This window comes from Penicillium chrysogenum (assembly GCF_028827035.1).
Source record: "Penicillium chrysogenum strain IBT 35668 chromosome Unknown utg000002l_segment0_segment0, whole genome shotgun sequence".
Taxonomy (NCBI): domain Eukaryota; kingdom Fungi; phylum Ascomycota; class Eurotiomycetes; order Eurotiales; family Aspergillaceae; genus Penicillium; species Penicillium chrysogenum.
In genome coordinates, this window is record NW_026622750.1 from 154,126 (window position 1) to 180,999 (window position 26,874).

Consider the following 26,874-nt stretch of genomic DNA (forward strand, 5'->3'; position numbering starts at 1 on the left):
TTTCCGAGGGCGCATTTGGCTATTGGCCTTGGGATATGGAGACGATGTTTTGATTTCTATTTGATGGGAGCTCTCCTTCTTGACTTTGGTTAATCCGGAAGTCTATGGCGTTGATTCGGATGCTCATACTTGCCGTCAACATTCAACCCCTCGTAGTAAATACTACACCTAAATTCTGAAATAGTCCTCAAAGGTATTCAATTTAGATCAATATTTAAATCCCTAGAGTAATTAAATTTCATTACACCCACACATCCCAAGACACGCCGTGTCGACTGGTCAACGGCACCTGTGCACCCTCCGCTTCCAAGATGTATCCCGAATCACACCAGTCAAACGAGACCTGAGGCTGTGCGCCATAGAAACTATCATACTCCTTGTTCAAAGCATGTTGGAGAGTACTAACTGGGTCTACCGGTTGGAGGACATCCCAAGGCTGGATGCAAGTCACACCCTGGCAAGACTTCAGGACCATCAAAAGAGCATCAAGTCGGTTGATGGCCTGGTTCAAGCTGCGACCGAGAATACGGGTCTCATTGATACCTGCATGGGAGGTGGTCGGGTACAGATTATTCAGCTGGTACGGATCAGTCTGCAAAGGTCAGTCGTTGTGATGAAGAATCAAGGTACTATTTACTGACCAACAGATCATACAGTTCGTGCTCGTTATTACACCAGACAGAGTAGTACAGATCGTAGCCCTCTCCAAGTAAACGGACAGATTTGTAGGTGTTGTTCGGGATCATGGTTGAGCCTCCGGGGCCTGTCAGGGGATTAGTATCGCATCTTTCACAGAGACCATGAAAATATTGCCTGGACTTACCAATGCCGCTATAAGCACCTTCCACGACAGCAGACCCCCAATACTCCACCGTAACATGTTCATGGCGCTCCCCCTCAAACTCTGGCGTCACAGGAATGGCCGTACCATCGAAATCATCCCTCGCTGGAATACCCGCAAGGTGGAACAATGTCGGCGCTAAATCGACATGAGTAGTCACTGCATCCTGCACATATCCCTTGGTAACGCCAGGTCCACGAATGAACAAGGGAACGCGAATATCCTCCTCAAACCCACAGGTCTTCCCGGGCGGCAGTCTATGTTGACCAATATGAAATCCATTATCCGAGGTATAGATAATATAAGTATTCTCCAATTGGCCACTCTCCTCTAGTCGGGTAACAAGCCCATCAACCAATTCATCAACACCCTGCAAGGCGCGCAGACGCGAGCGATAAAAGTGATCATGATAGTCGACAACCGATTGGTTCTGCAGGGGGAGATCGTGAACCCAGCTGACTCCACTTGGCTGCGCAACAAAAATAAGATCAGTCAGAATTGCCGAACGCGAACACGTTATATCAAATCAAAGCCTCGCTCACCTGGTCCGAATTGAAATTGGCCGTGCGGGGTATCCTCACATCCTGGAACAGATGTTCGTGTCGTTCGAGGGGGATCGGCGCGGACATGTAAAAGTTCTCCGATGTAATATTGCCCGGATCGACATTCGAATGTGGTGCGACAGGAGACACGGCCAGGAAGAAGGGCCTCTCGCCAGCTAATGCATCATCGAGGAAACCCAGTGCTTTTCCCGTGATCACGTCGATGGTATGTTCACCCTCGTGGCTGAAAGGTGGTTCATGGTTCCGCTGGTAAGTCGAATTCCGATAAGAATAAGTATATGGATCGAGAAGGAAATCAGATGCATTGAATCCATTGATGTGTGGGCTGTGGTAGTTGTCCACCGTATGTGCGTTGAACATTTTTCCCGTGTAATATGTATCATACCCCGCCCCTTGCAGCCAAAGCGGGAGGAAATGATCGTTGAAGCCGCGCTCGACGAATTTGGGATATCCACCGTAGGGCGGATGGACATCGGTCACATTTGTGTTATGTGCCTGGCGACCGGTCCATAGACTCACGCGTGATGGACAGCATAGGGCTGTTGTGACAAAATGGTTGCGGAAGAAGGTGCCCTGGTCGCGGATGTGCTTTGTGATTAGGGGAGTATATGATATGGAGTCGAGTTGGAGGTCTTGGTCATCGGTTATTATGAAGAGAATATTTGGTTTGGGTGGTTCTGCTTCGCTATGTTTTAATACGGATTGAAGGGCTGATTGCATGGATTGGAGATTGAGGGCAATAACGCCTTCGGCGATGAGGCCGACCAGGGCAGTGTTTAATTTCATGAGGTGAAGGGGAGAGGGATGAAGGTAAGAGTCTATAACTACGTACTCCCTCGCACTCCCTAGTGCGTAGTTATATAAATCCAATGTGGAGAGTGGAAATGTGGAGCGGATGATGCCATCCATGACCCTGATGGCGGGAGATGAAGTTGTACACTTCTACTGAACATAGATATTATACAACATAGATATTATAGGTATCATATTATAGATGTTATAGATACTATAGACAATCTAATGTTAATGCAGTACAACGGAGAATTAATTCTCACTCTTTCGTATACCTCTACAGAGTAGATGCAAGAGAAAGAAGTATAAAAGTGGATTGCGTGCTTTACGGCGACGAGCACAACTTATCTTTCACTAACTATTTATCCGGAATAGATGAAATACACACATATATTAAATATAAATAGCTCTGAAGCACAGGGAGTTGCCGATATATGCCAGATCTGCAACCCATGATTAGCTCCCCATCTACTTCTTCACGTACATATATATCGAACATATATATCGAACTCACTCGAGATTTTTGAGATGGGGATTTTATCAAAGCTTGAAGTCATCAAAAAGGATATAAAAAAAGATAGTTCTAGGACGTAATGCTGAACAGTTGACCACATCACTTTGATCCCCAAAATTTGCGGGACAAACTTGTTCGTCCCAAATCCCAAATCCCATCCTACCTATCTCTCCATTCACCTCCATCTCCCGCATTTCGAACAATATTGGAAGCGGTCCGGATTTTTTTAAACGTTGAACAAGCTCCAATAACACCCACCTCTTCCCCGCCCCCCAAGATAAAGGATGTTGTGGTCAATATCCTGAATACGTTGGAGGTGATCGACCACGCAAATCTCACAGAATCTGAGATTCTAGACCTAGGAGTCTCCGCTGAGGGTTTCGACCCGAGCAACGAAGATCCCGAGACCCCATGGCTTTTCATGCCGATTTCTAAGGAGGACATCAAACCCGGAAGATCTCGGCCTCTGAGGCCAACTCGGTGAGAGCCCGCCTGTACGAGAGGTGTTCTAATGACGTATAGTTTCGAAGAGTTCGCTGGCGGCAATGAGGGATTCCTTGTCTCTACGAGTGGATAATGTCGAGGCGTTCATACCCCAGGCTGGAGAACTTGTTTGTTAGAAGAATGGTGGGATGGTGAAGACCTCGCTGGACCTTCCGTCCGTCTCATCATCTGCACAGAGGGGAACGGTAAGGAAGGCAGTCTACTACAACATACAGAGTGAGCTCGGATCAACCGCTCAGGTCGTCGCGTTCCGCCGAACTCAGCCGGGGTTCGAGACCTATCGTTTATTCCTAGTGAGATAAACTATATCACCCAGTACTCCCTATCCTAACAATCTCTTTCTATATAGGTACTCTTACTCTCTCTCTTCTGGCCTCGACATGGGCGGATCATCCAAGCCTGTTACGACCGGCCCAATGATAATCTCGAACTTCGGATTTCTCGAGTTTTCTGCTTTGCCATCAAAGGTGATGCGGCATTTGATACGTACCTTCGATTCACAGCCAGCTATCCACCTGAGATAGCAAATCCTCACTTTGGCACATCTCTTTACGATAGGGAAGCACTCGTACATGATGCTCTCCCTATTAGACCGAAATCTAATTTGAATAGTCTTTTTTGAGCCTTCTGTGGGAAGTCTTTTAATATTTCATCTTCGACTTCTCAATTATAAACTACAACAATACAAGGCTACACTACGATCAATGGTATATGTTATATATTTGCATAGTCAGGTGACAACCTCGGCGGCTCCCAAAAGGGAAACCCCCAAACCTCCTCCCCACCGGGCCACTCTCGGACCCTTTGCGACCTGTTGGCCTCATCTCCCGACACGTTCGCCAAGACCTCGGGCGCAGTTCACCCCCTCCACCCCACCAGCCCTACCCCAATCAAATCTCCCAGGGCCCGATATTATGGGTTATTCCTTGTGCACTATTGGATTGGCTGGGCTAGTGCACCTGGGCAGTCTGGGCAGTCTGGGGCGTCCATATTTTTCTTTCCAGGGGGTGAAGTTCATTTCTACATATGGAAGTGCCCCAGCCGTTTTGAACTGTGATCTACGGTTTCCGGGTCTAATATCACCAATATGCTCGGGCTCTCCCGTGCATCGCTGATTGCACCACTGCTAACCGTATGGATATGCTGCTCAAGTGAGTAAAGTGTCTGTTTGGTTGTGGTGAACTCAGTGCCTGGAACTTACCTTGCCAGATGCCTTCGCTGCCAATTGCAGCTCAACCTGGATCAAGTCCGTGGCTGATGCTGATAAACTTCGTCAGAACTGTCGAATCGTCTACGGACACGTCGGAATCGGTCCATTTGCTGACAATGGCACGGTCCATATCAACCTCGACGGTGTTGAAATGATTGCAGGCACCCTCGGGGAATCTCCTCTTATGCAGAGTGACGATGTCACCCAACCCTATTACACGCTCTCCAGTTCATCTTTGGAGGTAGTCGATGCAGTCGAAATTGGATACTACGGAACCAAAGTGGTCAACCTCTCGCTTCCGAGTCTCAAATCCGCGAGGGACTACTTTGAGGTAGGGAAACGGGCCTACAATCTGACCTACCTTGATATCTCGAGTCTGAACTTTGCGCCAAGCATTACGCTTAGCCCCCCGAATCTCACGACTCTCCACCACACAGGGTTGCGCAATGTGACAGCCATGAGTATTGACGCGATGAAAATCGACTCGCTCGATAGCTTGACTGATAATCAACTCAACATGAGTCAGGTTTTCATCCAAGGCCCCTTCCCGAATGTCAACGAAATTGCTATTGGTTTCATCTCTGCCAAACACCTCCACATCAATGACAATTCATCTCTCACTCTAGGAGGCTCCTCAACAACGGCAATGACCATCAAAGAACTTTCCCTCCATGGTATTACGGATCTTAAGCGTAGCGCACAGCTTCAGACACTCAAGGTTGATACTCTGAAGTTATCAAGCTCCATTTCTATCACTGACCTTGAAATCCCCTTTGATGATCTCCGCTCTCTTAACATCCAGCAACGATGGGAGACCCATCCCATGAAATCTATCACTCTTCCCCCAAAGCCGTGGATTGGACAGGTGGCTTTGACCTCGACATTGTCGGCGCACCCGATCTGAATTTGACCTCGATTTACGGTGTCAACGACAAAGGCAATCGCGTTCAGACTTGGTACTGGCCAAAGAATGTCTCGCGTATTCGGATTTCCGACGTTACTGTAGGAAATGCATTCTTGTATGTGTTGCTCCCTCGCAGCTATAGAGTGGTCATGAAAGCTTACCCAAACAAACAGTGATCCTTTTGTCGCGCAGCAGAAGGGCCCTTGGGACAGTCAATTTCCTCCATCGGCCGTACGTTCATTTGGAGTTAGTCCATCAGTCAACTCTAGTTTTAACTGCACGCCATTCGTTGAGCTCCAGAGCATGGGTCGGTTGCCGGACGTTCCATTCATGTGCGACAATTCCAAGCCGCCTACCAGTGGCGTTCCTGTTCATCTACCAATTCCGCTCAGCCTTGTCAGTGCCGTGCTTGGGGTCTGCATCTTGATGCTATAAAGGAATTCCCCAACTACAAGGGCCGTGCAGTATTGTGTCATACATTGAGTAGCGAAGCCCGTTTACTTTTCTCAGCAGGAATGATATTCTTGTAAATTTTCAACTTTCTTATCAACAACAATAAAACACGGTTTATATTGCTGAAGGTCGTAGGTATTTAAATAAATCACAGTTCTTTTTTAACTTCTTTCATATCATCACACACTCCAATGTTGTCTTTGTTTCCCTGAACTTCCCGCTTGACCATATCACAGGATAGTGGCTATAAGATCTTTTGGATTTCTGTCAGGTGGGGATGATATCAAAGCTTCAAGTCATCAAAAAGGACATCAAAAAACACATCCAAAACGACATCAGAAAAGACATCAGAAAGGATACGAAGAGTACATACGCAGCTCCGACGGACTTATGAAGATGTCATGGACATTCTTGATGCTCCCAGTATCTCGAATACTCAAATATTACGTAGAGTAATATCCTCATAACTATACTTACCTAGGTAGTATAACGTATTCTGTCCGTGACAAGATGGGGTTTACCTTAGCGGAAACCTTATAACTAGAAAGGGACGCGGTCTACTCGATCATCAGGTCTTCTCAGTAAACAACCTGAACTCACCGCTCGCCCTCTGCAGCTATTTATTTCGCGTCCATTACCCTTCTCTTAACCATCTGCAGCCTTCTGTTCGTTCCCCACATTTACACAATGTCCACTGTTTCCGCTCTCCGGCGTATTCTTCGCCGCTTTCTTGATCATGAGATTGATCCTAAAGACGTGGAAAGAATCCTAGAGGCTCCTAAGAAACCCGAGCCTCTCGCAGTGACCTCGTTAAGTCTACCAGACGTTCAGAAGGTCCTTGGTCTCACTCTGGTTGTGGATGATGAGTTCGACTTTGTTACGCCTATCCCTGTCCCGGAAGATCTCAGTATGTTAGCTCGAGGATTGTACAAAGAAATCGGCTAACCTCAGCTAGAACTCTGGTTGGAAAAGTCAGACCGCGCTCATGGCGCCAGCTCCGGAAACGAAGCCAGCATCCGCTGCAAGCTCAATCTCCTCCTTGTCTCCGCTCACGATCTAGTATCGTCGTCTTTAAACAAATCCGCGAGACCCTTAAACATTCAGATGGAACGTACATGGGCGTATAGCCCCGTGAAATGGAAGGGGAAGACACGGATGCTGTCGGGGCGCCCCGACTATGGCATCTGGTATGGAGAGGAGGAAGACCTCGACTTGAACGTTGTCATCATGGAGGCCAAGAGACCGAACAGTGGTAGTGAAGGGGTTCCGCAGGCGCTGGCATATATGGGTAAGTACCTCACGATATCGTCGTCATAACGCAGTCTTAGGCTGACCTACCAAAAGGGTGCGTCCACAAGCACCGTAAAGACCTTGGCAAAGCAGACACCACAGTCTACGGCATCTCTACCGATGTCATGAATTTCACGTTCATGAAGCTGGACAATAAGTCTCAGGTAAGTGTATCTAAATCGTGTTAGTAACCCTGATTCTAATGTTTACAGTGGTCTTTCAAGCTAGTCGGTGTCGTTGGGAATGGGTTTGAACAAGTGCTTGGTCTACTGGTGTACCTGATGACGAAAGCAGCCTTGATGTCACCCGCCTCCTCCAGACACGCACCTCGTCGGGCACAACAAGGATCAGGGGAGTCTGAGTTAAGCTTCGACCATGACCCCGAGAACTATGATCAGATGGATATTGCCTGATTTCGTCGCTCCATCCAGCCTCTGGCCACCTTTCTTGCAGGTAGTTAACCTCGACACTTTTCATTTGTTCTCTTTATCTCTTATACATACTTATATTCCTATATCAATCTCGACATATCAAACGGTGTTCCACTTCAAGTTTACTGCTATAGGCTTGGCCGCTACGACTCTGGTCTTAGGCTAGACGTTCAGCAACTGTAATCCACTTATTTCATTCCAGCTGATACGCTTTACTTGGCAAAGAAGGGCATAGAATTCAAGACACACGAGCAGGAGAGGGAAGACAGCGAAGGCAGGGGACATGGCGAGGGAAGGGGACCTGACCGAGCATAACAGATGTTTGGGCAATCGGCTGCTGGTATCCCACGAAGGGACACTCCACGCGCGGGGAGCCTGCGGACGGTTACGGACCTAGCCCGTCATCTCAACGTCTTCTTTCACAGAAAGCGTGGTCGCTGCAGACTCGCCCGAGGATTGCTGCTGTCGGGATGGCTGGTTGGAGTGAGTAGAAGACATCACTGCGGCCTTGGTGAACATATGCACCAGTACTCCAAGGACCTCGTCATAGTTGCCGTCGCGGGTGGTGATCTTACGGTCAGACCACTAGTAGAGGTTAAAACAAGTTACTTGGGTCAAGTTCGCCAAATAGGCTCACCTTAGAATCGTTGTCGATTTTGAGGAAAACGAAGTCATACCCGTTCGAGGCTATGCCATAGATCGTGCAGTCCTTCTTCTTTAGTTCCTTTCGTTGACGGTGTATGCAGCCTGTTGAACGAGTCAGCTTTAAGATGTATTATATAATGGGAGGCGCCAGTGTTGGATAGGTATTTACCCATATAACCTAGTGCTTGTTCCGTTCCGCCTGGCTCTCTCTTGGCTTCCACAACAACCACGTTCAATGAGACCGCTTCCTCTTCGCCGTACCAGACTCCATAGTCAGGCCGACCGGTCAAGAAATACTTCCTGCGATGCCACTTTACCGGACCATACTTCCAACCCCTCTCTGCCTGAATGTTAAGGGGCTGGGCGGCGTGGGGGCAGATGACCGTGGCGATTTCGTACGCTTCGAGGAGTAGAGAGTTGAGGATCCAACGGCCGTTTTCTTCACTTGGATGACTCCGACCGAGGGCGCGAGTGATCTTGTCGATCTGGTGCACTGCGAGAGGTTAGCTAGACACATCCTTCGGATCATGTTTTCGGCTTGTTTACCTAGCACCGGGGGGCACTCCATCGGACGAAGATCACCCAGCTCAGTGTCCTTACGAGTCCATTTCAACTTGAGGATCTTCTCAATATCGTTTATAAAAAGGGAAGAAATTGCGAGTGTGTGATAGTTTTTATCAAGAGCTTTCTCGATCTCATCAGCGGTGCTTTGAAGTTGCTCCTGGTCAATCATCCGGCCGGTGAAGTCGTAAATGGCCACTAAAATTCTGTGACGCAAAGATCTGCTGTCTGATGATCTCTTAGTTACTTTCTTGCTGGACGGCATCTTCAGATGAAGACAAGTTGCAGGGAAAATGAATAAGAGTGATGGCAAAGTGAGACGAAAGTGAAGGAAATTAGAGAGCAAAGTAAATCTCTACATCTTCGCACCTTCTTTTCGACGGCACTGTTCCTTTAAAATATTGGAAATCTTCCATTGGAACAGCCTTAAGTCAGAAAGTATATACTCTGTTTGATGCTATGCTGCTATGCTGCTATGCCGTAAATGGTACATCATGAAACTATAGTATGTGTGTATTTAGGGCCTATACAACTCACCTCTTGCATAACCCAGGTCGTCACCTCAGTTCTTTCCCTTTTCACCAACTTGATCCTTTTCTCACTTCACAAAACCCAAACCCTCTGCTGTTCACCTTTACCCTCCTCACCATGTCAGACAATACCCGTCCTCCTCCTCAGCCATCCTCGTTGATCACACAGCGATCATGTGCAGACTTCCAAGATCTCGAGTCTTTCAAAGATTGTCTCGCTTCCATTGCCCAAGTGAAGGAACATCACGAATTTGTCTTGCTGGACATCCCTCGTGATTGGGCAGACATTGTGTTCGAGGTCCTGGACGAGGTTGTTTCTGCGCGGTAAGTCCTAGAAACCATACCTACCTCTATGTATCGTGTCACTGAAATTGGCACTACTAGAAAGATGTACAACAGCAGGACAGACGTGCTAAGAGTGCTCACTATGCCTACAGCAATACAGAACTGCATCCAACCGTGGCTTTACAATCAATTGTTCAACTGGGGTATAACTGGAGCTATCACGCCATCCGAAGAGAACATGATCCATGGAGAAGCTGGAACGAGTGAGTAGTACGGTTTGCCCCTTTAGTGAGCACTTGAGGCTAATAAACACAGCTCTTCACTTCCCTAGTGGTCCGTATCATACGTCGAGAAAAGAGCCAGACTTCCTTTTTATGATCCGTGGCCGCTTGCTGCCAACTGTTGCTGTTGAATCCGGGTGGAGTGACCCGATGCCACGATTACAGGATGACCTCAACATGTTGCTGGTTGGAGGTGATGGCAGCATCAAAGTCGTCATTATCATCAAGTGGTCGCGACACGCCCCAAATCGTGTTTCCGGTGTTGCAGAACTATACAAGTGCGACAGGAACGGAATACCAGTGCGCGACCAACGTGAGGTACGTTAAAAGATATTCGGTTCCTATCTCACTTACTAATTGTCTGAAATTTAACATAGGTCATTTTCCCCCATAATCCTACGACAGGCAACCAACAACTCGTCATTAAACGACGTGACCTGCTTGGCTCAGGGCATGGCAATCCCGCCGGTTCCCTCTTCTTCGATCTCGATCTTTTACGAGACTTTGCGAGTCGTGCTCTTGGGCGTATGAACCTTGTACCCGCTTAAAGGGGTTTTGGTCGCTGGGTAGGGATAAATCCCGAAAATAGTGATTCTAATACTCCAATGAACTTGTTCTGAACATATGCTATCTGCATATGTAGTAGGGTAATATCCTCATAGTATAGTGTATTCCGTTCCATGCCTCGGAAAAGGATTCGACATGATGCTTAAAAATCCCAAGAACCAGATATCGTATTTAGTGAGCAGTTCCTGTTTGCGGATGTATAGGAGAATAGGAATAGGTCAATACATAGATATATAAAATCTCTTTCAGGGGACTGTATAGAGTTCTTGTAACGTTTGAAATGGATGCTTTGCCACGTAATCGTGAACAAGCTCACCACCTCACCACCTCACCACCTCACTTCATCCCCCAAATCCCAAGTCCAAATTGCAGATCCCACACCCTTAACTAGAAAGGTATTCTATCGCATGTTCCATGCTACCCCATCCCACCTATTCACCTTCATCTCCTGTGATTTCGAACAACATTGGAAGTGATCTGGATTTCTAAACGTCTACACAGACTCCACACAATGACACCCACCTCTTCCCCGTCCCCCAAGATAAAGGATGTTGTTGTCAACATCCTGCATACGTTGAAGTCGATCGACCACGCACATCTCACTAAATCCGAGATTCAGCGTTTAGGAGTCTCCGTTGATATTTTTGACCCGAACGATGAAGACTCCTCCGACGAAGATTCCTTGGACCCCGAGACGCAATGGCTTTTCAAGCCGATTTCTAAGGAGGACATCAAACCGTGGAAGATCTCGCCCTCTGAGGCGAAGGCGGTGCAAAGCAGCCTGGACATCCCCGATTTGGTTCGTGCGTCGCAGCATCGGCCTGACTGGGACGTTACAGGCGCCACGCAAGAGGTGCTCCACTTTATCACGACGCAGTTCGACTTTCGCCGCAAATCGAAGACTCCCCTAAGGGATACATTCGGGTGGAATGACATCGAGTGAGTATACTACCGCATATTTATGATTCTCTATATGAGATAGTTAGCTAATGGCGTATAGTTTTGACGAGTTCGCTGGCGGCCATGTGGGACTCCTTTTCTCCGTAGGTGGAAAGTTTCGAGGCGTTGACACCCCGGGCTGGAGAACTGGCTTGATAGAAGAGTGGTGGGATGGTGAAGACCTCGCTGGACCTTCCGTCCGTCTTATCATCTGCACGGACTCGAATGGCAAGGAAGGCAATCTACTACTAAGTGAGCTCGGATCAATCGCTCAGGTCGTTGCGTTCCGCCGAAACCAGCCGGGGTTCGAGACTTATCGTCTATTCCCAGTGAGATAAACTCCGTCAACCAGTACTCCCTAGCTATACTAACGAATATAGGTACTCCTGATTTCGCTCTTCGGGCCTCGACACGGGCGGATCATTCAGGCCTGCTACGACCGGCGCAGTAATAAGTTTGAACTTCGAATTTCTCGAGTTTTCTGCTTCGTTACCAAGGAGGACGCTGTATTTGATACATTCCTTCGATTCACAGCGAGCTATCCTCCCGAGATAGCAAATCCCCAATTTTCACGTCTCGCTCGTGCGACGCTCTCTCAGAGACCCTTAGCGCATCGCCCTGCACGTCGGGGGGTAAGAGCGCCTGCTATCGGCTCCCCGACCGCTTCCTTTTCCGAGTTGCTTTCTGAAGGCGCACTTTATGTACATAATTCTTTAGCTTAGCACGTCCCCATACCCCACGGGAGGTTCTGGAGTCGAGGGCTTCGCCCTCGTTTCCCTGGACGTTAAATACAACAACAACAACAACAACAACATCTCTCAGAGACCCGGAAATCTCCCCCCTAACACGCCAGAGTTCCAATGAAAGAATGCTCATCTCCTACAGCAGCCGACCGCAACAACTGGCTACCAAAGACTGAATCAATTTCCCAGCTGCAGTACGCCCCGCCGAAAACAGATTTTCCAATGCCCATGCCCCCCCGGTAATCAGCGGCGGTTCCAGCAGCAGCCACGGAACCCACAAGGAATCATTCGGGACACCCGGTAGCCTTGGAATCGCACGACCGTGGCTCAACGGGGCATGGCTTATCTTGGAGAACGTGGAACCGATTTGGCAAACCAAGTCCTTGCTGTCGATTCTCGCAGCCGTGACGACAACCCCATGGAGCCCGAAGCACCGCTAAGCGAAGCGTACCAGGACACTGGATACTATGACGATATGGGACCTGCATACGGCGACTACGACCCCGGTGTGCGCGACGGAGCCTTCGATGACGGTGGCGGATACTACGACGACGACGATCGGGTATAGAAGTTTACTTTGCCCAGCCTCCGTTTTAGAGGCTTCTACTCGCTTGACGGACAAGCGGGCTACCACACCCTATAGATCAATCATCACGTGTGCGCAGTGAGGAGCAGGCTTTTCGAATCCAAGAACAAGCTCTTCCGACACCTGCCCAACTGCGACACCGCAGCTCAACCAGCTGGGGACCAGGCAGGCCACTGTCGGTGAGGGCAGTAAGCCAGAATTGGATGAAAGTCACAACCTACGATCCTTATAGTATCTGACTAGGACTTCTAGTAGATAGCTGCCATGGTTTCTCTCTTTTCCTCTCCAGAGTCTATAGTGAATACAACCGTATTCCATCATTTCCTTTCATTTTCTAGCCTTTTTTTTCTCGCCTTCAAGTTCTGGCCAGAGCACTTGACCGCGCCCTACCGTCGGCGTGGAACTTGGAGTGGTACAGGGAGGTGACAAGCAAGCCCTAGATGTTGGCACATTTCGCCGAAGGTTTACCGCAACAACAAATGTCGTTTTCAGATTTATTTTCTGTCCTATGTATTGCCTCTAATAGAGTGATGTAGTCCCGGTTGGCAGTCTAGATTTGATGGCGCGCAATGAACAAACCGCTGAATGACGCTAAAATCGAACAACCGAGGGAAACAACTGTAGCACGTCAGTGGGAGGTACTCGATATAACACAGTCCATCAACTCACGATATGTATGCTTAAGTCCCGAAACATAACACGTCACCACAGTCTCCCGCAGATGGCCGCTTAGATGTGCGATGTAATTCGTATCCGCCATGGCACGTTGAATAACCTGAAGCAGTTAGCACCCCCGTCAAATATGCTCGTCAGAAGCTACTTACCTTCTCAGAGCCTGGCCCATGGAGATTCAACCTCAACTGACGCTGGAACTCCATCCCCAGAACGGAATTGGACGTAGTCACACCAGCCGTCATGGAGAATCCGACAATAAGCATATATCCCGCTGTCGCCATGGCGATTTCCTCGGCCGGTATCATAGCAGACATGGCAATAAAAGATGATGCTGATGCAATTCCCGTGCCAATCCCACCAGGAAGAATAAACAGCGACTCCCAGAAGCCACTGTGTCCATCCCAGCGGAGGTAAAGAAGGAGGTAGGAAATACCAGCCACCAGGCCGGCGATAACCAGGAGAACTTTGAATTGTCCTGTGCGCCGGATAAATATGCCCGCTAGTAATCCGCCCAGAGTGTTTCCTACCACTGCTGGAATGAGATGCATGCCCGCTGCTGTCGTCGATGCGCGTTGTGTTACTTGGAAATACAACGGGACGGAGAACATCATTCCCAGCTGTGCGGCGATCTGGAGTGCACCGATGATGTATGCCATTGACACGTTTGTGCGCCGGAGAATGCGGAGGTTGAAGATGGGTTCGCGGGCAACGTATGCTTCCACGAGCACGAAAGCGACCAGGAGTGATACGCCATTGCTTGCTAGGAGGACGGTCCACCATGAGCTCCATGGGAAGGACTTCCCACCTTGATCGAGGAGAGTGGTCATTGCGACAATGGATGAGACTAGCAGTGCTGTTCCGAGGAAATCGACTTTGGCGAGTTTGTTTTCCTTGGAGTGTGGTCTCTCGACGTTCAACTTCGCAATCACGAGAACTGCAGCCAGAGCGAGGAACGGCGCCTGTAGGATGAACAGCCTGTAACCTGGTTAGAGTGTGGATGCAGCTGTCAGATAATTGGAAATTACCATCTCCATCCGATGGTATCGCTCAACCAACCACCTAGCGGGCCTCCAAGACTGCGTCCAAGTGTCATGGCGATATTCACATACGCTCTCCAGGTAGCAACCTCGCGCTTAGGTACGATATCTGTGATGATAATGGAGCTGATGGCCATAATTCCCGCGCCGCCCATACCGCTGATCGCACGACCGAGAATTACCACCCACATATGGGTTCCGAGGCCACTAGATGAGGTCAAAATTGTATCTCAACTGCTGGATCAGGTACCTGCCTACCTCAATATACATCCCACGGCGAATAGCAAATACGAGAGCAGCAACATTGGCTTGCGACCGTAGATATCACTTAGTTTCCCATACTGGATGGATATTAGACCGTTGGATGTCTACGACACGGGTTGTGCTCACTCACCATTGGTTGCGCAGCACAAAGACCTAAGGTATAACCCGTTGAGAGCCAACTAGCATCGCGTAACCTGTTGAATTCGGAGGAGATGCGGCCTGCCGCGGCCATGACAAGTGTCGCGTCGGCATTGGAAATGAATTCGCCTATATTCGATTAGAACTCCAGTCTTGGTTTATTGCCATTTCTCGTACCGAGCAGAAGCACCGCGATAATTGTCCCAACACCTGTCAAAGCCTTGTTTTTACGCTCTGTGTCAGATTGCGGGAGTAATGGACTCTCTTCGTCTTGGGTGTGGCTATTCGCATTGGTACTCGGGGTCCCAGTGGTACCTGGAGGCACCGGCTCAACGTCGCTTCCAATATGGGCCATGTTGTAAATTGGGGAGTGTCAAACTAGAGAAAGGCCTTGAGAGGGGAATTCAATAATAAATATCATCCAAGTCCTTCCAAATTGTGTGCTCATTCAAGTTGTAAAGCACGCAATGATATAGTTCCAAATTGGGTTTAGCCTTCGGAAGTCCGGCCCGTTCCTCTCCGGGGCTCTATACCGATGCGTATACTCTTGTATGTCTCTAGATAAGTTGAAAACCATTGGGAATACCTGTAAAAGAGTACTCAATAGATACTCGAAATGGGAAAACAACCAAGATACATTCAATCTGCACGGTTATAGTCGTAAAGCTAATACTCAAATAACCCTCCCTTGCCATGTTGATATTCCATCTAGGTACGCTACTACCTCCATGTATCACTGACGGTGACAGCAGTAGTACCACACGTGGCGGGAACGGTATACGACTGGTTTGGGTCACTTTCCCACTTGATAGTGCCATCGCTCGCCACCTGGATGTACTTGTAGCTGAAGCTAGTGCCTACTGGAAGTGTCACGGTCACAAACCACAGGTGGTTGCTCGTGGTGTATTTGGAAGCGCTCAATGCGACAGCACTGCTTGGCGACCATGAGCCAAGTTGAGAGATAGATCCAGCGAGTTTGATGTTCTGGCCATATTCAGTAGTAGCAATCACATTGAACGTCACTGCAACAGTGGTCGGAGTAGTGCATGATGTTGTTGTCGGCTTCGAGGTAGTGGTAGTCGTCTTGGTGGTAGTTACACTGCCCAATCCACTAGTCAAAGTGGTAGGCCAGGCGGTGTTTGTTGCGCTGCTGTAAGTACCAATGGCCGAAGTATATTGACACTGCCCAGGGACACTGCTAGCAGATGTCTCCCCCATGGTGCAGGGACTATGGCGTTTCGACGCTCATTGGCAGTAAGTAGGGCTGCGTAGGACCAAGTCAGGTCACGAGCTGACAGCTGCGAGCCATCTGACTTGGAGAATTGCTCGGACAAGGAGCCACTTGATGCAGCGTATTTTTCCTATATAGTTGTTAGACGGGGTATTCCGTAATTGACAGCAAGTGCAACATACCACGATGCTAACATATCCATCTGCATATTCCTTTACAGCGGCCACGATCGAGGAGTATGTATCACTGGATGAGGAGTAGGTGCCGGTCGCAGCAGAGCTGTATAGGTCTTTGAAGAAGCTCAAAGAGACAGAGGTAATGGTCAAAGAACCAATACGGTTCCATGTGTAGATAGCATCATACAACTGCTCAGCTGCAGCCAAAGTGCACAGGTACCAAGGGTTACCATTGTAGTATGAGTCCTCTGGGTATCGACCAACAGAAACAGCCTTACCCGCAGCGATACCAGAGTTGACAGAGTAGATCGATCGGAACGAGTCAGTTACAACTTTGTGGTTTGCGAGTGCTCGTGCTGAGCAAGGCTGGAACGTCGTGTCATCGCATCCTGCCTCTGGGTCGAATGTGTGAATGCTGCCGAGCAGTGTATTGGCGTCCTTCCCAGAGCGGCCACCACCAAAGTTGGCCAGAATGTAAGATCCAGTCCAGAAGGACTGTAGGAAGCACAGAACCTGCGGAGCCTGGGAGTCACAGTACAAACATGAAGAACCGACCTGACTTGCGAATGTGCTTCCCTCCACCAAAGCGCGGTGCTGAGCCGCGACGGTGAAGAATGATGAGCCAGAAACTTCTTCCCAGAGATCTATAGGGTATCAGCAACATGTACAACCAAATCCGAGGTATACTAACCAAATCCAGTCTGATTCCAGTACTGGGAAACATAGGAGAGATCATTGCGCACGACAGGCCAGACAATGTCGGTCGCGTAGGTGGTGTACCCATTGTCCTAGATGAGTTAGTAATGGAAAAGGAAACAGGTTCAAAATTCATACAATAAGCCATTGGCCAAATGAGATCAAGGCAGTGGCTCGCAAGGCTGGTCCATCACGCTGAGGGCGTCCCCAAGAGCCAGTGAAAGCTGTCTCATCGGCGTTGAACTTGGGCTCTCCCAATCCACCGCCGCCGGAAAGACCTCCAGATGGATTTGACACCGTCTGGATATAGGCCTGCGAGCTGATGTATTCTTCGATAACCTCCAACAAAGCGCTGTCGCCGCTCCTGAACATGTCGACCAGATTTTTGAACACTAGGGCCGAGTCACGAGTCCAAGTATAATAATCTGTAGGTTCAGTTAGTTCGCACTTCAATAAACAACCGTAAAATAGCTTACAATCAGGGTCGGAGGTACTCGGGCTGGCGAGTACAACGCCCGGCTTTGCATTGGCAGCATGGGCACCAGCCGATCCGATGTTGTCCAAGATACCCTGTCTTGCCACCACAGTCTCAGACGCCAACCAGGTATCCAAACTGCCAGTCGCACGAGGAGCCAATATCTGTGGCGTGGCCACAACGGCATGGCCAAGCGTAAGCGCCCAAAGCGCAGTCCAAAAACGAGGAGCCATCACAGAGTCAGAAGGTGAGTTGGGGTTGGTGTCATCGTGGGGGAAGAACTTGGCTTTTATATGGGTGCAGGTGAGGGGACTTAAGCCACGTGAAAGTTCATTCGAGAGAGCTAAGGCATATTAATGCACATGTGTGGGAGTTGCATGGAACTTGCATGAAAGGTGCATGAAAGGTGCATGGTATTGCAGAATGAGCTCGGGGGGTCTGCGGAGAAATCCGTTAGGAAAAGATCGTCATCCTTCTGCTGCATCACCGTTAGCTTGATATTTAGTTCCAGCGCTAGTCAAGGGCTTCAGTTCAGATTCTGCAAGTATCAGGTCCATCATTACTCTCTTCAGCAGGCGGATCGAATATCCCCCGAGGCACATGGGAGGTCTTATTATCCGATCGTTGATCACCATGCCAATCGCTTCGACCGACCACAAGTTGCATCAAGCACTAACTGCCTCAAGCAGATGCCGAGTCTTCATCTCCGATATTTAATCCCGTTGAATCTCCGCCCCCTGTCATCTCCACCGTTTAATCTGGGGTGGTGGCGGATGTCCACCAATTAGCCGGCTAAATTATCCCCATCGTCAGCACGCTAGACCTGCCTTGGAACTAGCGCTTTGGTGAGAAATCTCTTGGTTGTGAGTCTGATACCACATTCCTTGACTTCCATGTTGTTCTGGAGGTGTGAAAGTATAAACAATGCCACAGATGGACTAATCTCCGGAGAGATGACCCTCTTCAAGACTGGTGCAGTGCCTAGGATCGCTAGTATCCCAAAACTTCGGGGCTGCCTTCATTTCCAGAGAGTTATCCGCTTTCTCCTCGGTGTTTTGACTTCAAAGCGCGGTCTAGCGGAGCAGACTTCAAGAAATTGGGGAATTTCTCGTCTGGTTCATTTCACCGATTGGATTAGGAGTACGCAAAGCTGATATGGGTGTATATTGCCGTTAGCAGAACTCCAGCTTGTGCTGGCATGATCGCATGACAGTAGTTCGTGACATGGAAGTCGCAGGTATAAATTGGGTTCAGCTGCTGCCCCCGGTGATGTCTCTCTAAGAACGAAAACCTCACCAACGCATCAAGTTCCGATTTATTCATGGCTGCAAACATGAAGAAGGTTATATTCACAGCAACCATACTGCTATGGCAGATGGTTATGGGCCTGACTCCTGCGGAATGGCGCAGCCAGTCAATCTATTTCCTGTTGACGGATCGCTTCGGACGCACCGACAACTCGGTCACTGCCAACTGTAATGTTGATGACAGAGTATGTGCCATTGTCCGTCCTGAAATCTCAGTTTATACATAATAACCGTGTTAGGCCTATTGTGGTGGCACTTGGCAGGGTATTATCAATCAAGTATGCATCAGATCCTCCATTCAGGATCCATATACTGACTTGGCTACCAGCTGGACTATATCCAGGGAATGGGCTTTACAGCCATTTGGATTACTCCAGTGACAAAGCAGCTCCCACAAGACACCGGTTATGGGATGGCCTACCATGGGTACTGGCAGCAAGACATGTAAGGTCATTGGACGGTTGATGTTGGGATTCCGCTCACCAACATCACTAGATACGATGTTAATGATCACCATGGCACGTCCGATGACCTCTTGGCACTTTCAAAGGCACTGCACGCTCGAGGCATGTATCTCATGGTTGATGTTGTGGCAAACCATATGGTATGTTATCTCGAATAACGGGATAGAGCCTTACTAACACATCAACAGGGCTACGCTGGGGCTGGAAATACGGTGGATTACAGTGTTTTCACTCCCTTCAGCTCATCATCCTACTTCCACCCCTATTGTCTGATAAGTAACTACAATGACCAGTCCAATGTCGAGAATTGCTGGCTTGGTGACACCACTGTGTCGCTGCCAGATCTGGACACAACCCAGAACTCGGTGCAGACCATCTGGAACGATTGGATTGCTGATTTGGTCACTAAATACTCCAGTAAGTCTAATGGTTTACCATAGGATCTGATCTAACATTGTCAGTTGATGGATTGCGCATCGATACCGTGAAGCATGTCCAGAAGTCTTTCTGGCCTGGCTTTAATGACGCAGCAGGTGTTTATGCTGTCGGGGAGATCTTTGACGGAAATCCAGCTTACACCTGCGACTACCAAAACTATATGGACGGTGTCTTGAATTATCCCATGTGAGAATAGCTGCCACCCTGTTTCCCAGAGAGAAACTAACTGTCTAGCTATTACCCACTCCTACGTGCATTCCAATCCTCCAGCGGCAGCATCAGCGACTTGTATAACATGATCGGTACTGTGGCCTCTTCATGCGCCGATTCAACCCTCCTGGGCAATTTCATCGAGAATCATGACAATCCACGTTTCCCAAGGTAAGTCATTCGAACTTTTCCGAGCTACCCAACACTAACGACGCTTTGTTATAGCTACACAAGCGACTACTCACAGGCCAAGAATGTGATATCCTTCCTCTTCTTGTCGGATGGGATACCCATTGTATATGCCGGTCAAGAGCAACATTATAGTGGTGGGCACGACCCAGCCAACCGCGAAGCCATCTGGCTGTCAGGGTACCCCACAACGGCAGAGTTATACCAACACATTGCGACTACAAACAAGATCCGGAAAGCGGCAGTCGCAGCAGACTCCAGCTACATCACGTCCAAAGTAGGTATTTTCAGATCTGTGCTGGTGGAAAAGGCTAACAAGTTAAAAAGAATGTCCCCTTCTATCAAGACAGCCACACATTAGCTATGAAGAAGGGATCCGGAAGCTCGCCAGTCATTACCGTGCTTTCCAACGCCGGGTCATCTGGGTCCTCGTATACATTGTATTTGGGTGGGAGCGGATATTCATCCGGCACCAAGCTGATGGAGATGCACACCTGCACATCTATCACCGTGGATTCCAGCGGTAAAATTGCCGTGGCAATGGTATCTGGATTGCCACGAGTGCTTATTCCCGCGTCATCCGTGAGCAACAGCGGACTGTGCGGCTCATCTGTCCCCAGTGCCACAGCGACTCAGACCACTACAGCAACCACCACTGGGGCAGGCTGCACACAAGCCACTGCTCTGCCTGTTCTATTCAAGGAGCTTGTGACTACTGTCTATGGTCAAGATATCTATATCTCGGGATCAATCAGCCAACTTGGGAACTGGGACACGAGTCAAGCCATCGCACTGTCTTCAAGCAGCTACACTTCTTCCAATCCCTTGTGGCAGACGACTATCACACTCCCCGTCGGAACAACTTTCCAGTATAAGTTCCTCAAGAAGACGAGTGGATCTTCAACTGTGACCTGGGAAAGTGATCCTAATCGATCTTATACGGTGCCGACTGGGTGTACTGGGGCTACAGCCACTGTGGCGGCAAGCTGGAAATGATCTGGGAGTTAGTGCTGATACCAGATCCAGCTTGGAGATGGGTTCGACTATGCCTGGGATTTGCGAATGACACTGACAACTACCTACATTTTCATGAGCGCAACTCCGCAGATTGAATCCAGACCAAATACAAGATCATAGTGCTGTCTAAGCTATATATCGTGACACTTAATTTACATAAACGTAAGTCGTGAAGCTGCTAATCATGAGCATCTGCATCCCCACTCAGATATAGAATGCAGGAGGATCCGCCATGATCTGGTTATAGCTATCCTGACGAAAGTTATCCGGCAAGAGGCCACCACGGTCGATGGAAAATTCCATCAGCGACTGGTTATTAGCCCATTGTGGCCAATCCATATAATCACAAGCCCTTGTATTGGGGTCTTGGTCATACACAAATGACAAGTAGTATGAGTGTATGGCTTTGGATCCATAGTTTTGAAGGATACCATGGAACACCTGCAAAACATCGGACCCATGAAAGGTTCCTAGGAAAGGAAGGCCATGGTCGTAGGTTGAGAGGTAAGACCAGGAAGGAACATCTGGCCTCACTTTCTTGGCGTAGTTCAGGAAGACCCGGCGTGTGAGGGTGAAAGATAGATCACCCAGGATGGCCGCCAGTCGTTTATATTGCGGGTACCAGTTGTTAAGGGATCCCGTGCGGAAGGGTGAGCCATCTTCTTTGATATCTTGGTAAGTGGCGACGAGACTTTCAAGCTGCTGTCGCGAGGCGTCGAAGAAATATAGATTCTGGAGATAGTCGACGATGTCATCGGTGGTGGTCAAATTGCTTTGGTATAAAGCAAAGATAGTGCCCTCATCCTCTTGGTCCCCAATGATGAATGGCACGGAGGCATATTTGCCTTGGATGACTAGTTGGTCCGGTGATTGAGTTAAGATCGTGCCATCCGGACGAGGGAGATATGACTCGGCGACCGAATTGTAACCCAAAATGCCCGGGACTGAGTTGGCAGCGTTCAGGAACTTGGTATAATCCAGGTGGCGTAGACATGCGAGGGTGTCACTGACACCACTGCAGCCAGCGTTCCTCACAACAGTATCATATACAGTCTGGCCTTTCGTGCCATCGACGGGATTTGCAGGCACAATGCTACCGGAGTTCATGATGGCACTGCGAAAAAGCGGTACACCGTTGTATATATTGTCACCGTCATACATGGCCATCTGGTCAAACACCGAGATAGCGCCAGCAGACTCACCCCAAATGGTGACCTTAGATGGATCGCCTCCAAATGCAGCGATGTTGTCAGCGACCCATTGCAAAGCAAGACGCTGGTCCCTAAGCCCGAGATTCGCGGAGCCATCTTTCCGAATCTCTGCGCCCGGCATAAAACCAAACCCCCCGAGACGATAGTTCATAGCCACAAAAATGACGGGCATACCCAGTTTCACAGAGCTTGTCACAATGTGTGATCCATCGTAGCTTGTGGTAGCACCTTGTTCAAAGCCACCACCGAAGATCCAGACCAGCACCGGTAGCTTCGCGTCTGCCTGGGTTCCGGAAGGACGTCGTACATCGAGAGTCAAACAGTCCTCGCCAGCATTGGTGATCTCCTGGAAAAGTGGGATATTGATGAGCTTCGCAATGATAGAGCTAGGCAAGTCTTTTTCGTCTGTGCTAAAACTGAATTGCGGGCAAGACCTCGCAGCGGAAGTAGCCTGGATGGTTCCGAGGGATGTCTGGATTGGTTGAGGTGGTTTCAATCGGAGGGAGCCAGTCGGAGGCAGTGCGAACGGGATGCCATTGAATTGATCGATCTTGTTGAGACCCGTGGAGCCAACCACCGTGGTCTCAGGTTTGGAGATGATAACAGTTGGGTTGGCTGAAGGTGCTCTCCTTTGCGCCGGAACGGCCCAGACTAGAGGCAAAGCAAACAACAAGATCAGTTTCAAGATAGAAGGCATTATGCGCCTTTCTTTGGACTCGGCAGGAGACAATCTAACGCACCAGTAATCGTATTTCAGTGAACCCTCGGCCCGCAATCCTCTTGTCGAGCGGGCAATCAAGGGATAAATATAGAATGTCAGTTTCCCCATTGCTGATCCCCTTGGCGAATTTGGATGGACAGGTTTCATAACTCCATACCTCAAGCAAGACGAGCATCTGTCCGTCCTATTGAATTCCGCTATGGTCCTATTGAATTCCGCTATCCTTTCGGCTTTGGTACTCGTTATGTCCTGCCGACAAATGAGGTGCAGTGAAGAAAGCATAGCCGCAACTCAAAGGAGCAAATCAGCAGGTGCGCCGCTTATGGGGTAATAATCAGCACGTAGCTAGCTTTCCCATGTATACCATGTATGGTATCTTGCATAGGGGCGTGGTCACGAAGATGCCACTGTGTTGGATATGGCAATCCACCGAGAAGGTTCGCGAGTTGCCGAGAGGAATGCACGTCGGACAAAGAATGCTCCGGCAAGCTGAGTCGATTTGGCTGACGCAAGGGGCGGATAGTATATCTAATCATTTCCCTCGATGACAGGAGTCAAGGGTGCTTTGCGAGGAATAACTCTGCTTTTCTCGGCAAATGGGCAACGTGACATAGAGTCAGATGTCACTGAGCGAACTCCATGGTTGGGTTTCGCCCTCTTGAGTGGTTTTATATCAGCGAATCTTCTTCGTATGAAACTTAAGCAAGCAGTCGCGGTCCATAGAGAGTAAAGCCGTTTATCTGTATCGCTCTCACTGTCAACAGGTAAGATGACTCGACATGCAGACAGGCTTACATATGGTAAACGTTAAATGGTATGACATCTCACTCAAATTCACCGTAAACACTCGCATGCCAGATACTAAACTCACCAGGCTTCTGCGTAATATGAAAGTGTAACCCTGCTCACATGAAAGTTTCCATTCTATCACTCGCGCCATGGCGGCGACGATGTGTCTGCGTGATTGTTGTTTCTGGGATCACATTACATTGTTGACCAACATATCTTGCGTATAGAAATATACTGTACAGATCAGTGTTAATGATTCATGTAAACGATTCCGCTTGCTAGGCAAGCCGTTGTTGTTTTTCACTTTTTCTTTTTTCAAAGACTTTTGCAATGGTGCCAAGTCATCTGAAGAATTGGCAAGACACAGCAGCCTTTAGCGCCGATGACAATGGAATTACCTTGGAATCCATCGAATCCATCGAATCCATCGTTGTCATGCAATCTCCCTTCGACCGTTACCAATCTTCTTTGCTTGCCACAACGTTTGAAAGGGTTCTCACAGCTAAGGCGAGCTGATCACATCTTCGCACGCGGACTAACCAGAAGTGACATTCGTGATTCAATCGAGGCACTGATGCAATCGAAATGTGTGCGGCGAAAGGCACCCGGTGAGCTGCTCGAAATTTTTCGTCTCCTCCCAGTCAAGGTAGACGAACTGGATATGGGCATTATCAAAGCAAATGATCACTACGTTGACGACGTCGAACTGCTGATTGATTCCCCATATCTGGCTCCCAGTACCCATCCAAGAAATTCTCATTGTGTAGATCCGTCGTGGACGCGGGGTGAATGATCAAGATCGGACGGTCGGATTGACCTACACTTCAAAGAGGATGCCCATGGCTGGGCCGACCGGTGCAATAATAAGTGTGATCGATCAGGATTTCTTTCACGGCCTGCAAATATCGGCGCCGCCAGGTTGGAATCGGGTTAGGGACAATGATCGGATTGATTTAGCTCCCTTCTATCAAGACTCGATACTAGCGTCGGCGGCGGCTTGATCTGGGATAAGAGCCCCTGGCCTAGTCGTTCCTCGGATTGACCAGAACACTTCTGAGAAACCCAACCGGCCGGTCAGCACGATCTGGCCAGAATCAGGGTTAGGACGTTGGCCTCGCCGATAGGGGCTCCCTCTTAAGGTTCTGATCAGTCATTTCGGTGCGCTCGGGGTGACAAACAAGATCGGGCTTTCCAATAATGTATTTATGACAAAACTATCGGCATGGTTGGGCGGAAATGGACTCAATATCTTCGTCAAGCTAGGCCGAGATGACCAAGATCGCGCGGTCTAGCGGTCTAGATCCGATCACGACCGGGCTGTTAGGCCAGTGTAAAACTTTTCGGAAGGAACTTGGATGGATATAGCCAGATACCTGTCAGGTCTCACAGCCAAGCCTGAGCAAGAAAAGCTTCTCAAGAGGAAAATCAACCAAAGTCCCTAGCCCAGTCCCACCTGGGCATCTCAGGGCACCTCAGGGCACAATGACAGACCTGCACTCCATGAAAGGGAACCGATCTTTCACGAAGACTTTGTCCAAGACCGCACGGACAGGGTGTCAGTCCATTTTAGAAGGAAGTCAGGCCGATCTGCAAGAAAATTTGGAAGGGATCCTCGGGGTCTGGGAGGGGACGATTATGATGATCTTGGCAAGGTCAATCCATATTCGTGAGAGGGCTATCGGGGCGAACTGGTATTAAATGGGGGCGTGGATCAAGATCCGATCGATCTGGCTTCCTTCTGAAGACTCCAGGAGGGGAGCTTCCTCGCTCGTTTCGCAGACATGGTTGGTTGTCGCACCTTCAAGTTTAGCATCGAAGAAAGATTGAAAACAGAGACTCTGGAGATATTGAGATGGATTACACCAAAGATAATAAGAATCATCTGTAAATCCTGATAAATTCAAATACGTCGCAATTAAAGGATAGCGTCTATGGAGTTGCCTTCTTTCGCACCGGCAACTTGGCTTGATCTACTCCGTACTCCATACCGGCCCCTGCAATATTGAGATCCATATGACTCGACAATTTCGAAATGCCCTCTGTTCCGTTCGTCCAATGCCCCAAGGCTCGAGTTTGTGAAGGAGTGTGGGGTGGAGGTATTGCGCAATGGTCACTTCAACAACATACGGCCCTTTTGTATTTGGGTGTGATTGTGATTTCGCGCACTATATGTATCGTGTCGGATAAATCTTGGTCGGCAATGGGGAGAGTCGGAAAGACGCGATAAAGATGGATTAGCAGTCAAAAGAAGATTGGCAGATGCTTTTCAGGCATTACTAAATGCAGACTTGCTCGCGCTCCCTGCAATCTTGATATGTGGAGCCTGCGTAGATTGACATATAATCTGACAATGCAAGAATGCAGACGTGCATGGTCACGCGATGGGATGGATATCGACCCAAAACAAGGCTAAGCCAATTCGGCTAGTCGCAGCTCAGCAGTTATCGTCCAATTAAATGGTCAATTGGACGTGCAAGGATATGGAGGTCAATGCAGAGCAAGTGGGCAAGGTTGTCTGGGAATGTGGAGTCATGCGAAGCGGTGAACATCTGCCAAATCTGGGGTTAATGAGTTTTGACCACGCCAAAGTGAAAGTGAGCAAGTCGACGAGATTGATGCATCTCGGTTGGGGCATGAATCACCCGTGAAGGTCGAGCGCATCACTCCTGCCAGCCCATCGAGGGACGCAGTGGACGAGGTGAGATCGGGTGGTCGTTCACATCAAAACACGTGGGTTCCCACAGACGATAAGCTGGGTATCCACCAAGACTCGAGCGATAGATACAATCAGTACGCGGTAAAAGAGACATGCGGTTTGTACTGTGGAATATCGATATATTGTAATTGGAAGGAAGAGCAATGGGGAGGCTGAATGAGACCAACAGAGGCCAATAGCCTCCAACAAGGACACTCAGCTTGATAGTCACGAGGTTCAAAGGATTCCCGGGACACCGACGGTCCAAGAAGTCCGGAAACAGTTTTGTAAAAAAACGAGTCGGGTAATTTTGAATGGCAACATCACATGGGGCCAATCACACCATCGATGGATGTCTCATTTCCACAAGTGGCAATTTCACCTTGAGCCTAATCAGAAAGCCCCGCATCTTTGACCAGGTGCAGTTGCCTGTGATTGGGTCCCAGGCCATGTGTGAGATATCAAAGTCCAGCTATCTCACCTCGGTTATCAGTCATTCTTC

The 26,874-nt window shown here is 48.9% G+C and overlaps 12 protein-coding genes across 12 annotated transcripts; 7 read left to right on the top strand and 5 right to left on the bottom strand.

Annotated features, from left to right (window-relative positions):
* Nucleotides 1-241: 241 nt before the first annotated feature.
* N7489_003699 (sulfatase family protein) lies at nt 242-2,190 on the bottom strand (the record flags this gene model as incomplete). Its single annotated transcript, XM_056709451.1, has 4 exons — nt 242-592; nt 642-763; nt 824-1,310; nt 1,384-2,190. The coding sequence occupies 4 exons, from the start codon at nt 2,188-2,190 to the stop codon at nt 242-244; spliced, it is 1,767 nt and encodes a 588-aa protein (XP_056567872.1).
* Nucleotides 2,191-2,954: 764 nt separating this feature from the next.
* On the top strand, nt 2,955-3,516 carry N7489_003700 (uncharacterized protein; the record flags this gene model as incomplete). The annotated part of the gene is made up of 3 exons (XM_056709452.1): nt 2,955-3,190; nt 3,233-3,269; nt 3,331-3,516. Coding segments are annotated over 3 exons (459 nt in total), but the record flags the coding sequence as incomplete, so codon positions are not given.
* Nucleotides 3,517-4,301: 785 nt separating this feature from the next.
* Nucleotides 4,302-5,763, top strand: N7489_003701 (uncharacterized protein; the record flags this gene model as incomplete). Its single annotated transcript, XM_056709453.1, has 4 exons — nt 4,302-4,365; nt 4,424-5,116; nt 5,227-5,443; nt 5,502-5,763. The coding sequence occupies 4 exons, from the start codon at nt 4,302-4,304 to the stop codon at nt 5,761-5,763; spliced, it is 1,236 nt and encodes a 411-aa protein (XP_056567874.1).
* Nucleotides 5,764-6,468: 705 nt separating this feature from the next.
* On the top strand, nt 6,469-7,484 carry N7489_003702 (uncharacterized protein; the record flags this gene model as incomplete). The annotated part of the gene is made up of 4 exons (XM_056709454.1): nt 6,469-6,688; nt 6,737-7,069; nt 7,126-7,235; nt 7,284-7,484. 4 exons carry the CDS (start codon nt 6,469-6,471, stop codon nt 7,482-7,484), a joined length of 864 nt encoding a protein of 287 aa, XP_056567875.1.
* A 411-nt stretch (nt 7,485-7,895) lies between these two features.
* On the bottom strand, nt 7,896-8,880 carry N7489_003703 (uncharacterized protein; the record flags this gene model as incomplete). The annotated part of the gene is made up of 4 exons (XM_056709455.1): nt 7,896-8,087; nt 8,140-8,249; nt 8,317-8,640; nt 8,694-8,880. The coding sequence occupies 4 exons, from the start codon at nt 8,878-8,880 to the stop codon at nt 7,896-7,898; spliced, it is 813 nt and encodes a 270-aa protein (XP_056567876.1).
* A 476-nt stretch (nt 8,881-9,356) lies between these two features.
* N7489_003704 (uncharacterized protein) lies at nt 9,357-10,352 on the top strand (the record flags this gene model as incomplete). The annotated part of the gene is made up of 4 exons (XM_056709456.1): nt 9,357-9,562; nt 9,646-9,786; nt 9,855-10,122; nt 10,182-10,352. 4 exons carry the CDS (start codon nt 9,357-9,359, stop codon nt 10,350-10,352), a joined length of 786 nt encoding a protein of 261 aa, XP_056567877.1.
* A 530-nt stretch (nt 10,353-10,882) lies between these two features.
* Nucleotides 10,883-11,648, top strand: N7489_003705 (uncharacterized protein; the record flags this gene model as incomplete). The annotated part of the gene is made up of 2 exons (XM_056709457.1): nt 10,883-11,310; nt 11,372-11,648. 2 exons carry the CDS (start codon nt 10,883-10,885, stop codon nt 11,646-11,648), a joined length of 705 nt encoding a protein of 234 aa, XP_056567878.1.
* Nucleotides 11,649-12,390: 742 nt separating this feature from the next.
* Nucleotides 12,391-12,621, top strand: N7489_003706 (uncharacterized protein; the record flags this gene model as incomplete). Its single annotated transcript, XM_056709458.1, has 1 exon — nt 12,391-12,621. One exon carries the CDS (start codon nt 12,391-12,393, stop codon nt 12,619-12,621), a length of 231 nt encoding a protein of 76 aa, XP_056567879.1.
* Nucleotides 12,622-13,189: 568 nt separating this feature from the next.
* Nucleotides 13,190-15,108, bottom strand: N7489_003707 (uncharacterized protein; the record flags this gene model as incomplete). Its single annotated transcript, XM_056709459.1, has 7 exons — nt 13,190-13,257; nt 13,309-13,414; nt 13,464-14,289; nt 14,340-14,558; nt 14,610-14,692; nt 14,746-14,882; nt 14,931-15,108. 7 exons carry the CDS (start codon nt 15,106-15,108, stop codon nt 13,190-13,192), a joined length of 1,617 nt encoding a protein of 538 aa, XP_056567880.1.
* Nucleotides 15,109-15,473: 365 nt separating this feature from the next.
* N7489_003708 (putative glucan 1,4-alpha-glucosidase) lies at nt 15,474-17,672 on the bottom strand (the record flags this gene model as incomplete). The annotated part of the gene is given in 6 exon segments (XM_056709460.1): nt 15,474-15,935; nt 15,950-16,114; nt 16,167-16,804; nt 16,852-16,948; nt 16,995-17,281; nt 17,333-17,672. Coding segments are annotated over 6 exon segments (1,989 nt in total), but the record flags the coding sequence as incomplete, so codon positions are not given.
* Nucleotides 17,673-18,652: 980 nt separating this feature from the next.
* N7489_003709 (putative alpha-amylase) lies at nt 18,653-20,935 on the top strand (the record flags this gene model as incomplete). Its single annotated transcript, XM_056709461.1, has 9 exons — nt 18,653-18,823; nt 18,878-18,916; nt 18,967-19,082; nt 19,134-19,242; nt 19,291-19,519; nt 19,564-19,726; nt 19,775-19,921; nt 19,976-20,216; nt 20,267-20,935. 9 exons carry the CDS (start codon nt 18,653-18,655, stop codon nt 20,933-20,935), a joined length of 1,884 nt encoding a protein of 627 aa, XP_056567882.1.
* A 225-nt stretch (nt 20,936-21,160) lies between these two features.
* Nucleotides 21,161-22,864, bottom strand: N7489_003710 (putative extracellular lipase; the record flags this gene model as incomplete). The annotated part of the gene is made up of 1 exon (XM_056709462.1): nt 21,161-22,864. One exon carries the CDS (start codon nt 22,862-22,864, stop codon nt 21,161-21,163), a length of 1,704 nt encoding a protein of 567 aa, XP_056567883.1.
* Nucleotides 22,865-26,874: the final 4,010 nt, after the last annotated feature.